Below are 15,836 nucleotides of genomic sequence, written 5' to 3' on the forward strand. Positions count from 1 at the left end.
CAACAGAATCCAATCATACACGCTATTAACACCAAAGATCCTACTTCTACAATAGAGATTAGTGAAATAACCCCATGTATACAGTGCACTGCTGTGGCTTTGGCCTAACTGCATTTTATCATTGAAAACACACCAAAATATAGCTATATTTGTATACTACCTTTATTTTCATTTAAGTGAGATTATGAATGAGATATAATAGAAGCCTGAAATCAATCGCATCATGGCAACAATTTAGACAAACAAAGGTAAATTCATTTCAGACAGTTCAGCCATGTGCAAGCAAACCCAAAAAGCACTGGCATAATTTTTAACCGAAAGAGGCCCTAAACAATATTCTGTTGAGAGAGGTTGCTGACTCCTAGACACAGGATCAAGAATTTGTTGGGTTTTGTACTGAATTTTTAACTTAAAGATAACAAGCACACCAGAAGGCAAAAGAATAAACACAACAAAGAATTAAATACCATCTGCGGAAGCAACAAGGTGTTAGAAGCAGCTGCAAAAGAATTTCTTGTTGCTCCATTATGGTGGAAGCAGTGCAGAGATATCAGAGATGGAATGTTACATGCCCTCGGAAAGCAAATTGGAATCCTGTAACCCAACGTCAGATTCTAGGAACTAAAGGCTAAAAGAACTACCACCCCATTTATATTTATGAAAACTGACGTAACCAAAAAGTATACATGCACTTCATGATGCAGCCTAGAATTTATTTATGGTTTATATATTTAACATTTCATAAAAGCTAATCTCTGAAAAAAAAAACTGTTATTCTAAACAAGTGACCTGAAAAGTCCCAGACTTGCTATGAAACAACTGAGACAGCCTGTCTAGCAAAACGTGAAAATGGCTCCATAACCAAAAGGTTTACATGTATGATATTTTATTAAGAGATCAGAGTCAAAGAAAACTCAGACATCACATACCAGAGACAGAGCTCTCCGCATTCTTAGCTGGCTTATGGCTTTGCTCTTCTAGTTGTTGCAGAAGTTTTAATGATAAAGAACGCTCCGTGCCTTCATATCTTAAATTTAAAAGAGAATTATTCAAAAAATAGAACAAAATCAACTTCAATTAAAATAACGTGCTAAAGAATGCTTGATTCCTTGTTTTCCAAAGCAAAACTATAGAGGCTAGAAAATAATCCAAGTTTTAACTATGATTCAGGTTCTTCAAGAAGGAAATGGACAGTTCATATGGAGAACCAATAGTGTCTTGCATACATTTCATGACAAGATCAAATTAAGAAAAAAAATGAACAATGGATAATAATGAAAAAAAAAATGAGCAATCATACCCATTGACAGTGGATGAAAGGGAAACCAGCTAAGGACCAAGCAAGGACTTCACAACAGGCAATGGAATGGCTGCTGCTTCATCAACAACTAACAATTCTAACTGAGATAGCTTTTCTTGCTCATAGGGTTGTATATACTGCCAGGGCACGAAAAAAGAAACAAAACAAGCATTTTAGCATGAGCAAAACAAGAAAGCTATTCTGATACAGTTCTCAAAAGCTCCACTCAAACGAGAATACTAAAACTCCCCTTGCATTTAATTCACACCACTACTATCAGCCACAAAATATTCAATAATTTCGAACTATTATGCACAACTATCAAAACTGATTTTGAGGCAAAGATTGTAAGATAGAGCAATTTAAGCGATGGGGAAAAATAAATGTAAATATTTGTGCTGATTCAATCATAACTTCATATCTGTACTGAGAGATGCAAAGTTGAGACTAGAGGCAAAATACTGCAGCATCTGCACCAGCCAGGAGAAGCGAGCCATCAACAGCAAGGCATAAGCATTTTGTACTCTTGTGCTTAACAAGGTAAGCCCAATCTATCTTTGCTTTCAAGTCCAGACTAATTCCACAGATAGTCGGTCCCCCTCTGCCACACATGGTCTTAAATTTCCACAAAATTGTTGAAATGCCTTACCAGCCTCAGAATCAAAATGATGATCAGTGGCCAGCTTACAAAAGTTCTATTGAAATTTCCATAAATCTCCAAAACTAATTGAAATGTCTTAATTTCTCTGAATTTTATTGAAAATTAGGAACAAAATTTTTTTCTTCAATTTAAAGTTAAGAGATTCAAGTCCAAAATTATTATTTTTTAAAATAAATCTTTTTCAAAAGTTAAATATGGTTATTGCATTAGAATTATGCACCTTATACATCATATACCTATCATCAATGTATTTAATTTACAATATTCCAGTTTTAATTCTTGTATCATGTTATTCACAGTTTTTAAAGTTCCATAAAAAACTCCCATGCTTTACTACAAATGTCCATTTCTTAAAATCAAAAAAATCGACAAAAAAATTCCATTGAAGTTTTCATACTTTAAGCCTTGAAACTTTAGTTGATATTGAAATTTAAAACCTTGGTCCCACAACAGTTGAGTAAATGCTAGGACGCCAATCCCACAAAAATCAGCCCACAAGAATAATTTTTGCAGGCTTCCTAACTCCCAATTTACAATTCTCTAGCTGCTTATTGATATCTAGATTGCTGCCAAGTCGTGCAAGAACAAAAAGTGCCCCAATAAAAAAAAAAAATTGCATCTCACTGCCCATGAAACTGCAGCATGAGTATTATTAAGGGCACCAAGGACTCAAGGAGGTGCAAACAAAAGCACGAGGGCAAATTACAAAATGTCATACATTAGGGGGGTGTAAGTTAATCAAGTTTGTCTCACAAGCTAAATTGGCTTCACTTCCTCTATAACTTGATCTACTTCATGGTTGTTAAAATCACAATCCAGATCATAGGATCCTACTTTACAAAAACAATCCTGACCTGACATAGAGTCACAAATTGGCAGGTTCGTAGTAGTGTCATAGAAGCATCAGCAGGACCATGGTAGGATCATGGTGGGATCGTAAGATTGAACATTCTTTCATAGTTTTAAAACATTACCAAAATTTTTTTCATAAAGGCTTGGTTTTTGTCCTCTAAACCTTTTCATGAAATGGACAACTAAAAAAGTAACCCGGTTTACATTAGCAAAAATATGACTCAATTTTATTTTTTGGTTCATTGGCAACTATTAAGTGGTGCAAACTTTACACACTAAGAATGAAGATAGATAAATAGTAATCGATGCATTTAACAATAATAATGATAGTGACAGTGATGATTTTAGTGGTGGCCTTGATTAAGTCATTGATGACGAGTCTTCTTAGTGATACTATTGAGACTAACTGGTGGCTTGGATGCTGACATTTAAGATAGAAGATGGCTTGACAGTTTAGCTTTTGTTTCCTAAGAGTTCTTATAAAATAGAAAAATGGATGTTCATGTTGTATGGTTGTTTGTTGACTGGTTTGTGTTAAAAATTATTTTCTTGTTTTTTTATGAGTAATTCTTTCATTTTCATTATAAGCCAGCTTGGTTAAGCTAGGAATGCAACAATTTGAACACTTCATCTTTTTCTTCTTGTTGCAATATGAGGGCCCTACCGCAGATACTTGTAATCTTTGAGTCTTCAACACTTACTAGCCATTTTTCATAATTATTTATGTATTTAGTAGAATCTTACAATCCTCAATCCGATCCTTCAAACCATACTAGTGATCCTATGTAGGAAGGATCCTGATTTTAATAACCTTGCTCTGCTTTGATTCTACTCGAGCTCAAGTAAAGCTCAAGTAGCTTGGCAGGTTGAGTTTGAATTTTGCAATACTACCTGCTTGGGTGCCTAATCAAGCTTTCGAATTTTACTACTTTTACACTATATAAGTGATATAATATAGATTTTATACAAAGATTTAAAATTTTACATATTTTATATATCTCATCCATACATATTTAAATTTTGAATCAATAAAGTAAAACAAATTATAATGTATGGAGGAAAAATCATCCTCTAGGAATCAACTAAAACATCTACAATAATACTGCCCACCAATTCCTCCCCAAAATATTGAACAAAATCACCCCAAAAATATAAAAAAGAATGCGCCCAAGAAGAATATAGTAAGACAAAATCTATCCCACAAACAGGAAAAAAGTTGTTTGAGCCTTGAAAATTCTCGCATTTTGATCAAGCCACATGGTCCTACCAATTCCAATGAACTTACTTACTTCGAATAACCTTGTGCCGTAAGGAATTAATCTCTAAAGGGAACTGTTAAAATCTCAATCCCGAGTATCTTTGTAAATAATATACAAATTAGGAAAGTGGGTAATTATGGGGGATTTGATTTTATTCAATAGGAAATTGTTTCCTTGTTTAGAATAGGTAATCGTATTATATATTGGATTGTACATATGGACAAAATTATGAAGAAAATATTTTCAATCGTTTCTTCTTTCATGGTATCAGAGCTAGGTTTTCTTAAACCTAGCTAAACGATGGCTAACAGCAAAGGCTCTACCTCCTCTGCAAACATCACCGGTGACTCAGAGGCTACGTTCGGTGGGGGTTCGAATGGGCTAGATAACTCAGTCTTTCCACTCTCACTGGAAAAACTAAATGGAAAAAATTTCCGTGAATGGGCTCAGTCCATGAAACTGCTGATTGAGGGAAAAGGGAAGCTTGGTTATCTTACCGGTGAGCGGAGGAAACCAGACCCTTCCGACGCTGTAGCCTTGCAAAGATGGGAGTCCAAAAACTCCATGGTCACAGCTTGGCTCGTCAACTCGAAGCAACCATCAATCGGAAAAATTTACTTGTTCTTGCCAACGGCGAAGGAAGTCTGGGAAGCCGTACGTGAGACATACTCCGATGTCGAAAGCTACTTGTCGCGACGTCTTGGAGCGCGTGTGCCCCAGGCGGCGAAATAATAATCAATTTTAATTTTCAAGGAAAAATAGGGAATGTCGGAGTCGCCACTAACCTTTTAGTGTGGTTAGAACACATGATTATTACCCCATTAGGGGTAGAATGGGTCTACGTTATCAGAACTGGGGTCGGGAGTTCGGTTAAGCGAGGGAAAGGTACAAGCACCCCCTATGCACCCATTCTTACGAACGGTACCTAATTAATTTAGAATTATCCCTAAGTTAATCTAAAAAGTCTTTAAAATTACTCTAGTAAATTTATTAATACACGTGCAAAGTAAATAAGTAAATAAATAATACAAAAATATATGTAAAATCTAAATATTTACATATTCCCTCATAACTAAAGGTACGTGAAGCCCGAAGGCTCATATCCCAGCATTAAAATCATAGGAATAAAAAAAACAAGAAAATATTTAACAAAATACTCTCCCAAATTTTGAAATCTTATAGGGTTTTTCTACGTGTGAAAATACTAGTTTGGGAGGTTTTGGATAACAAATTTAATAATTTAAACATGATAATAAAGATAAAAAAAATACTAATAAACTAGAAAATTAAAATACCACAATACATACTAATCCATATATATAATACAAGCTAAAATACTAAAATTAGCACAATACAAAATACTAGATATAAATATATGATATTTGCTAAGATTCTACATATAACACCATACCATAAAACTAAATATATAATAGGAGCTAAAATATCAAAATAGACCAATAATACTAGAATATAAAATATATAATATAGACTAAAAGAATGGACCCACCATAATATTAAAATACTACACGTACGTTATAAACTAAAATGGCCAAACATACCGTAATACATACAATCATAATAATAATAATAAATATTCACAAATACTATAATAGGTAACAAATTACCCTAATACTATATATACTAAATATATGATATAATAGCATGATACCAAAACACCAAATATATTATGTTACCTAAAACATTAAACTTACCATAATAAATAACACTTTGCATATCAACATACTTAAAAGTCTCATAACAATAATAAATGTATAAAATTACTTAACATGCTATATTCCTAAACATACATGGTTACCTAAAATACTAAATTAGATTTATGATACTACTTCAAATACTAATTTTCTAAATACCTAACATATCTAAAATTTTAAAATACTAAAATATTAATATACTAAAACACTAACATGCTATATATAACATTATCAACATCCTAAAATAATATGATACAAAGTTAACATACCATGAATAAAATAATAAAAGAAAAATCTTGAAACATATATAAGACAAAAGACCACGTGTGTTGTGTGTGTGTGTGTGTGTGCGTGTGTGTGTGTGTGGGTGCAGGAAACTCCCAGGGTGCTGTGTGCATGTGTGTACAGGGGAGCTTACAGAGGGGGTACCGCCGGATCTCAGAAATTAGCACAAGATTTCCGAAGATCAATCACGAACACTCGGCATCAAAACAACGTCCTCATCAAACCACAAACAATGACAGTGTGTTAGTAGCATATAAAAAAAAACAGGGTATAACTAACTTCACATAAGCAAATCATCATGAAAACACACAACTTTCCAGGGTACATGTATTCATCAAAAATGTTGACAAGAAATTCTCTTTCATCTGGCAGGGATGCTGTGGACAGTGAGTTGTGTTGTGCAGGGAACAAGGTGGCTGGAGGAGGTTTCAGCAGCAGCAGGGTCTGCTGCTCTGTTCTACTGGCGTGCTGCGAAGGGAGTGCTCGGTTGGAGTTGCTGATTGCGGCCTTGGCTGGAGATGCAAAGGAAGTGGTGGCCGTGGGCTTTGTCGTGTTCAGCTGGTGCTGGTTGTTTGCTGGCTGGAGAGCTGCTCTTGGGCGGCTGGTGTTGCAAAGGCTGGAGAAGGTTGATGGTAGTCAGGGCCTGCTGTTGCAGCAGAGAGCTGCTGCTGGTACTGTGGTGCGAAGGGAGTGCTCGGTTGGAGCAGAGGATGGCTGTGGCGGGTGATCTGCAACAAAGGAGAACAAGGGAGAGGGAAGGTGGGCTGGAGCTACAATGCTCGGGAAACTGAAGAAGAAGAAGAAGAAAAAGAAGAAGAAGAAGAAGAAGAAGAAGAAGAAAAGAGAGTTTTTTTTTTTGCTTTCTTTTGGCCTCTGCGCGCCCCCTTTGTGCTGTGCGTGAATAAGCCTATATATAGGCTATATCCCAAAAACCCTAAAAAACCTTTCCTTTTTTGTTTTTTTCTTTTTATAATGATAATAATAATTATTATAATAATAATAATAGTAAGACAATAATAATAATAATAATAATACTAATACTAATAATAATGGTAATAGTAAAAATAATAATAATAATAACAATAATGTTACTAACAATAATAATAGTAAACAATCATAATAATAATAATAATAATAATAATAAAAGTAACATCAAAAATAATAATAGTAAAGTAATAGTAATAATACTACTAACAATAAATAATGAATAATAATAAAAATAATTATAGTAAAGTAGTAATAAAATAAAGATAATAAAAATACTAATAATAATAATAATAAAATAAAAATAATAACAATAATAATGGTAATACTAAAAATAATAATAATAATAATAATAATGATAATAATAATAATAAAATAATAGTGATAATAAAATAATAATAAAGATAAAGTAATAATAATAATAATAATACAATGAGAAAGGATCCCTTGTTCTATTTGACTAGGGCAAAAATAGGGTGTCTACACTACTCACAAATCTTCGACATCAAGACCCGATTGTGGCAAATGAGGCAAGGTGAGAGAGGTGTTATCGAGTATTTCATGGAGATGACTCATCTCTGGCAAGAGCTTGATCTGAGCATCGATGAGGAGTGGGAGTGCTCCGGCGACAGCACGCGATATCGAAGGAGGCTAGAAAACGAGAGGGTCTTCGAGTTTCTTGCTAGCCTGAATCGAGAGCTCGATAACATGATGGGACGGATCCTTGGCCGGTGACCTCTCCCTTCAACCCAAGAAGTCTTCGCAAAGGTCAGGAGGGGAGAGAACAGGAGGCGTGTAATGCTGCGGCCTCAAAATGAATCCGCTGGGCTGGACCTTCCCGTACTTGTATCCGCCCAAAAATTATATGGGCTCATTGGACATGCTGGGCCGGATGTCTCGGCTCTTGTATCAAAAGGCCCAGGGGGACCTAGTCAACGACCGCAAAGAGGAAAATTATGGTGCGAACATTGCCGAAAAAATAGGTCATTCAAAAAATACCTGCGGGGAGATTCATGGAAAACCGGCAGATTGGAAATCGAGACAATACCAAAAAATCGTGGATACCAGGCCAGCACTGATGGATCAATTGAAAGATCGCAAGGAGAGAACAACAATACCCCGTCCAGCAGTGCATTCAGTCTTGAACAGTTGGATTAGTTATATAAGATGATTTCATCAATGCAAACATTGGGTCAGTCTTCCTCTGGTTCCCTGGCTCACCGAGGTAATTATCTGTCAGCTTTAAATACCACATCTTGTTACAAATCTCCATGGATAATAGATTCGGGTGCATCCGATCATATGACTGGGTCTTATCAATATTTTTCATCCTACTCACCATATGCCAGGAATTTGAGAGTAAAAATTGCAGATGGCCTTCTCTCACCAGTTGCTAGAAAAGGAAGTATTCGCATATCTGATTCCTTAACTTTACAATCGGTCTTACATGTCCCCAAGTTATCTTGCAATCTGTTATCTATCAGTCAGTTAACAAAAGACTCGAATTGTTCTGCTAAATTTGTTTCCTCTCATTGTGTTTTCTAGGACCTATCATCGGGGAAGACAATTGGCACTGCTAAAGTGTATGAGGGACTCTACTACTTTGAGGAGGCAAGTTTGAGTGAACTATGTAATACTGCAATTTGTGATTCTGCATCTACTTCTAGAAATAGTAAACTTTTGTTATGGCATTCACGGATGGGTCATCCCAATTTTCAATATTTAAAACGTTTGTTTCCTTCTCTTTGTTCAAATAAAATGGCTTCTGAGTTTCAATGTGAAGTATGTGAGCTTGCTAAACATCGTCGAACTTCTTTTCCACCGTCCAGATACATACCATCTCGCCCATTTGCTATGCTTCATAGTGATGTATGGGGTCCCTTACGTTCCCTAAATCGCACAAATACAAAATGGTTTGTGACCTTTATCGATGACCATACTCGTCTTTGTTGGGTCTACTTATTGAAAGACAAAACTGAAGTCCGCTCCATTTTCATCAATTTTCATACCATGACTCATACACGATTCCAGACCCATATTTAGATTCTACGTACTGATAATGGTATGGAATATTTTAATACCATCCTGGGAACTTATCTTCAAGATAATGTGATTGTTCATCAAAGTTCTTGTGTGGATACCCCTCAACAAAATGGGGTTGCTGAATGAAAAAATTGACATATACTTGAAGTAGCCCGGGCATTAATGTTTACTACCCACATGAAACATTATTTTTGGGGTGATGCCATCTAATAGCCACACATCTCATTAATCGAATGCCAAGTCGAGCACTCTCATTTGTCACCCCTCTTCAAAAATTTCAGGAATACTTTCCTACCTCTCGACTACCTTCCAGTCTCCCACTTAAAATTTTTGGTTGTATTGCTTTTGTTCATGTCCATGCATACCATCGCAATAAATTGGATCCTCGTGCCATTAAATGTGTCTTCCTTGATTATCACCTACCCAGAAAGGCTACAAATGCTATGATCTGGTCTCAAAACGATTGTTCGTTAGTCTTGATGTCACTTTCTTTGAAACCACTCCTTATTTCCCAAAGCCCTCTCTTCAGGGGGAGAAATGGAGTGATGATCAGTTCTTTGACCTTTTTACTACTGAATCTGCGGTTACTCCAGTTACTCCATTCCCTAACCCATCTATTAAGCCTTCCATTGCATTACTTTCTGACTTGCCAAACACAACTGAACACTTACCCTCAAGGGGAGATGCAGGAGAGCAAAACAACGCAGACATACTGGTTTACTCAAGAAAGCTGAAAACAAAGGAGAGGGAGAATCTCATACCTGAGGCACCAAGAGCGTTGGAACCAGGGATGGCTCCGAATAACCATGAGCCCTTGCCTTATCCCGATCTGGTAATTGAGTCTTCCTCTGATAATCTTGCACCTGATGATATCAATTTACCTATTGCAATCTAAAAACAAACCAGGTCATGTACTCAATACCCTTGGTCGAAATACATGTCTTATAAAAGCTTGTCTACAGGATATCGTGCGTTTGTCTCTAACCTTGATAAGATGCAAATGCCAAAAAACATTCAGGAAGCTCTAGAAATACCAGAATGGAGAGAGGCAGTCATGGAAGTAATGCGAGCCCTAGAAAAAAATGGAACTTAGAAGTTGACAAATCTACCGAAAGGGAAGAAGCCAGTGGGTTGTAAATGGGTCTTCACAGTGAAATATAAATCTGATGGAACAGTTTAAAGATATAAAGCCAGACTTGTTGCAAAAGGCTTTACACATACTTACGGCATTGACTATATTGAGACATTTGCACCAGCGGCAATTTTAAATAAAGTTCGGGTTCTGGCAGCCAATTTAGATTGGCCACTACAACAACTTGATATTAAAAATGCTTTCTTAAATGGAGAATTAGAAGAGGAAGTTTACATGACTATACCACCAGGATTCAGTAAAACAGGTGAAGACAACAGAGTGTGTAAACTAAAGAAATCGTTATATGGCCTCCAACAATCTCGTAGAGCATGGTTTGACAGATTCGCAAAGGTACTAAAGAATCAAGGGTATTGACAAGGGCAATCAGACCATACACTATTCTTGCAACAGTCTGAAGGAGGTAAGAGAACAATTCTAATAGTGTATGTTGATGATATAATCCTTACTGGTGATGATACTGTAGAAATGGAGAGATTGAAGAAGGTTCTGGCTACTGAATTTGAAGTTAAAGACTTGGGGACAAATGCGGTATTTTTTGGGCATGGAAGTGGCAAGAACGAAAAAGGGAATTAGTGTCTCTCAGCGAAAGTATGTTACCCACCTCCTAGTTGAAACTGGCATGCTAGGATGCAAAACCAGCGAAACCCCAAATAGAAGCAGTAAAGAGGGTTGAAGATTGTGGAAAACCAGTAGAAAAGGAGAAGTATCAGAGATTGGTTGGCAAGCTGATCTACCTATCACATACTAGACCAGATATTGTATTTGCAGTCAGTGTAGTAAGTCAACACATACATTCACCAAAGGAAGCTCACTTAGATGCTGTATACAAGATCCTTAGATATCTCAAGGGATCCCTGGGAAGAGGACTCTTCTTTAAGAAATGTGAAAGTAAGGAAGTAGAGATCTTTACAGCTCCAGATTGGGCATGATCAGTGAAAGATAGAAGGTCTACCACAGGATATTGTACAATCGTCTGGGGAAATCTCGTAACTTGGAGAAGCAAAAAATAGAATGTGGTGGCTCGTAGTAGTGCTGAAGCTAAATTCAGGGCAGTCGCTCAAGGGATATGTGAAGGATTGTGGTTACGAAAACTATTGGAGGAATTACGAGAACCAGTGAACTTTTCTATCGAACTCTACAGTGACAATAAGGCAGCTATCAGCATCTCACTTAATCCAGCTCAACATGATAGGACTAAACATGTGGAGGTAGACAGGCACTTCATCAAAGAAAAAATTGAAGAAGGAATTATATGTATGACTTATGTACCAACCAAGGAACAAACTGCAGATATTCTCACTAAAGAGTTGGGACAATAGAGCTTTGATGATCTTATTAGCAAGTTGGAGATGATTAATATTTATGATCCAACTTGAGGGGGAGTGTTAAAATCTCAATCTCGAGTATCTTTGTAAATAATATACAAATTAGGAAAGTGGGTAATTATGGGGGATTTGATTTTATTTAGTAGGAAATTGTTTCCTTGTTTAGAATAGGTAATCGTATTATATATTGGATTGTACATATGGACAAAATTATGAAGAAAATATTTTCAATTGTTTCTTCTTTCAGGAACCTCCATACCAATTTTCCAGTTAAAGTGATGTTTTCAGATAGTTACCAATCCTTTAACCCCTCAAAATTAGGTCCATATCCCAACTAACAAAATGATCCCCCTTATTTCCCGTTGTATTGGACCAAAAGAAATCTCTCATGAGCCTCTAGAACCCCACTACCCTTGTGGAAACTCCAAAAGAGATAAGAAACATATGGGAATGCTACTATAGTTGTATTTTCTATGGAAGTTATCCATTGGAAAATATCCATACTTGTATCCCCTCCTTAAACATAGGGTTCCATATTTTGCCCTCCAAGATTTCTTCTTTTCCATAGACTTTGACCAGATCTTTCTTCACCATAGATCTCCTACCCTCTCTTGGGAAGAAAGACCCCCCCCCCCCCCTCTTTTCTGTCCGGATCACTTAATGCATAAAAAAAGGATCGCCTTCCTAACATTTAAGTCCACAAATACCTGCCAAATTAGTCATATCAAAGACATGTTCGTTCATTCCTTGGCTACCATCAAATTTGATGGTAGTAAGTTCAACCATTAATCTCCTTGCAAGGGACTTGTCTGTTGAATGAAACCGATCTTCCACAACTTTAAGATATTCCTTTGCATTTTCAAGTTGAGGAAGTGTTGATTTAATATTGTTTGCTATACACATCCGCATGAAGATAATACTTGATCTGTTCGACCTTTTCCATGACCTATACAAAGCTTGTTGCTTCGAACTACTTGTTTCAATAATAACAGCCGGTTTATTAATTCGCAGAGCTAAATCAAGATCCAGAACACCAAGGTGAAACTGAATCTGATCATTCTTGTCATAGAAATTTGTCCCATTAAAAATCGGAATAGAAGAAGCTAGCGAATGTGGTGAAACAGGAACAGACACTGCGATAAAATGATCGCAACATTAATGCTTTGAGTAAAACATTTCCATTAGTAAATTGCAGTCAATCTTTGGATCAACTTATGCAATATACTAACATTCATATTTATTGGTGATTTACACCCATCCAGGCATAATTGATAACCTTTTAAAGTGCGATTGGTTTGTCATATTTGGGCATCCATTCCAATCTTACTACCATTCTTTTAATTATCCTGACTAATTTAATTATTACTTGAAATTCGGTGTACCTTTTGGTCAACCGTAAAAATCAAATAATCATTTTGTAATAATTTTTTTTTAAAACATAATTCAATTCAATGTTTATAACCTTTCTCGCCAAGATCACTTTGGTGACAACATGCTGATTACAATATAAACATTAATGGATAAATATCCAAGCAAAAATTTGTCCATACTAAAATCAAATAATAAAGCATGCATAATGAAAATTTTCCAGACTGTTATGACGCCATTTATTGAGGTGGCGTTGATGACGTGGTAGTGGGGCCCAGTGATGATTGTGCTAAATTATACTAGGTCAATTTTCAGGTAAGTGGGGAGTCACAATGGACCGCTTAAGTCCCACTTTTCAAGACAGAATTTTCCTTAGATACGTAGTTAGCACAATATACCACAAAATCGGCCATAACGTAAACTAGTTTTAAAGGCAGATAATTAAGCATACATGCTTAAATACAATCATTCACCCAACTATAAGAATTTTACATGCTTACTTTTATGTAAAATTCGACAATTCATGCATGCATAAATATAATTGATCACCTAATATAAATAGGTCCATAACATTGTCAACATTGTCAACTTACTAATATAAAACATATGAGAGTTCCATACTTAATCAAATAATAAAATTGTTTGCATGCATTTTCATTTAATGGCTCAATTCAGTATCACTATCCTAGGGAAAACCATCAACAGTTTTAGGATGCTAACAAGTTCACAATTTCAGAACTATGATATTTCAAACCAACAAAACCCAATAAAATCAGCAAATATTATATAAATTTTTCGGTATTATATGAAACATTAACGAGATCGTACGGGTTAACAGAAACGATCTTTATCATAAAAGGAAGATCACAATAATTTCAACATTGCTCTGATACCACATGTAAGAAATTATATGCTATTATTTACTATAACCACAGGATCCTTAAATCATCGTGATCTTTCGATATATGTTACCTTTATGCGGAAAAATAAGAAAGCCATAAAGTCACATACCGGAATTGTTCATGGTATATATCAATTGAGAAGAATGCTCGTAGAAACCATAGAAATCATTTCTCTTGCTTCACCCCGATCTCTTTTTGTACTTCACCAGATTTATGGGAATATAGCTGATGAACGGAGAGCTAAGGCAAAGAGAGGAAAATTCTTATATGCCTTACTTTTAATCTATTCTATTACTTTGCAGAATATCTAAACAATCATATAATTGCTTACAAATACTTCACATGTAGTTATTATTTAATGATAAAACTTTTCATTTGTAATTTAAGAAAACTGAGTAATTTCAAGTATCAGGTTGTCAAACATGTAGGGGGAAACATATTTGTGTAAGCTGCAGAGATAAGATGAATTTCAATGTGAAGATTAAGTTGGTCAATATTAAAGGACAACAACCCATCCATAAATAACATGTTTTATTTAAGAAAGGGATTTGTATATAGCATGATAGCAAGAAGAGAAAGAGAGAGAGAGAGAGGGGGGGGGGGGAGGGACATGTAAATACAAAAATAGAACCCTACTGGTTGTCCTTTCATCCAAAAAAGAATCAAAAGAAACATGTGTTCATAAGAACAAAAAATGGACGGCTGTGGCTATATCAAGACTAAAGAGTCTCCATGTCAAATTTCATGAACACCAAAGCATTTTGTTGAGAATTGCAATGGGAATTTTCATAGAATCATATCTATCTCCTTCAGCATTTAATCTAGGCGCTACTTCAGCCTAAATGTAATGTAAAAAATCACACATTCACAATCACAAAAATGATGAAGGTATAATCATAATGTTGAGCTCAAAGCTGCCATAACTACTCTTTTACTAGGCATATTCAAAGCTTGTTTACCATGTTGAAACTTGTTTACTAAATTTTCAACCAAAGTTGTTAGAATCAAGATCCTACGTAGGATCGTTGGAGGGATCTACAGGATCAAATTGTAGAATCAAATAATGGATCGTAAGATTCTACTTAATACTTACAATTTGAAATAACTTTAAAAAATTAGGTTTTCGGAATTTCATGCCAACTCTCACTAACAAGCCCAAAAACTTGGTAGTAAGTTTAAGAAACTAAAAAAAATTTCAGCAATGTAGCTAGCTTGCTAGTTAGCATCAAGTAGTTTTTTCCTTCAACAAATTTTGACCTAAAAAATTTGGAAAACTTTTGCTGAAGGAAGAAGAACTTTTTGTTAAAAAGAAAGCTATATGCTCCATGCTTTGTGGAAAACATAAGTAAAAAATAACAAAGGTAATGCATAAGCTACAAGTTTGCAACTTTAAGCTATCAACCTAACTATACAACTCCCTATTTGTTGAAGCTCTCTACCGATCTTAAAGCTCTCAGTTCGCCTCTACTATTGCTAGAAGTAGTGGTAGTTGCGGATAGACAACTGGGAATTTGCCTACCAAGAACTCTAAGCTCGCAAAACAACTTTCGATTTCAAGGGAAAAGAGCTTTCAAGAGATGCTCAACTGCTCTCTTGACTTCGATCAAACAAATCCTAGGACATGCTCGTCAGTTTGCCCTAATTTTGACACATTTGGGCCAACTGGACCAAATTTTGTGTCCATTGCAAAAGTAAAGTGTTTGAGCCAATAAAAATATGTATTGGGCCTTTTTCTTTAAATTCCTGAACAAGAAAAAATCATATTCCATTGCACAAATAGGATTGGCAGGATCCCAAGTAGGAACGCAATCCTAAGATCTGATCCTCCGGATCCAGATAACATCCTACTGGGATCCTACTTGATTAAGATTCTTCATAGAATCTGAATCAATTAGCCAAGTTTGGATTGTAGGACTGCAAGATCCAAATCAGGATTTTGATAACCATGCTTAAAACCAAGCTAAAGCTTGAGTCAAGCTCCCGGGCCCATCG

The 15,836-nt window shown here is 35.7% G+C and overlaps 1 protein-coding gene and 1 long non-coding RNA gene across 2 annotated transcripts; both read right to left on the reverse strand.

Annotated features, from left to right (window-relative positions):
* Nucleotides 1-380: 380 nt before the first annotated feature.
* LOC131145108 (uncharacterized) lies at nucleotides 381-6,905 on the reverse strand. The gene is made up of 4 exons (XR_009133987.1): nucleotides 6,203-6,905; nucleotides 1,301-1,437; nucleotides 930-1,027; nucleotides 381-594 (listed from the first exon to the last, which is right to left on the reverse strand). It is a non-coding gene; the product is annotated as an uncharacterized LOC131145108 (long non-coding RNA).
* Nucleotides 6,906-12,258: 5,353 nt separating this feature from the next.
* Nucleotides 12,259-12,832, reverse strand: LOC131144957 (uncharacterized). Its single transcript, XM_058093951.1, has 2 exons — nucleotides 12,829-12,832; nucleotides 12,259-12,707 (listed from the first exon to the last, which is right to left on the reverse strand). The coding sequence occupies exons 1-2, from the start codon at nucleotides 12,830-12,832 to the stop codon at nucleotides 12,259-12,261; spliced, it is 453 nt and encodes a 150-aa protein (XP_057949934.1).
* Nucleotides 12,833-15,836: the final 3,004 nt, after the last annotated feature.

The sequence above is a fragment of the Malania oleifera genome, chromosome 12 (genome assembly GCF_029873635.1).
Source record: "Malania oleifera isolate guangnan ecotype guangnan chromosome 12, ASM2987363v1, whole genome shotgun sequence".
Lineage (NCBI taxonomy): Eukaryota > Viridiplantae > Streptophyta > Magnoliopsida > Santalales > Ximeniaceae > Malania > Malania oleifera.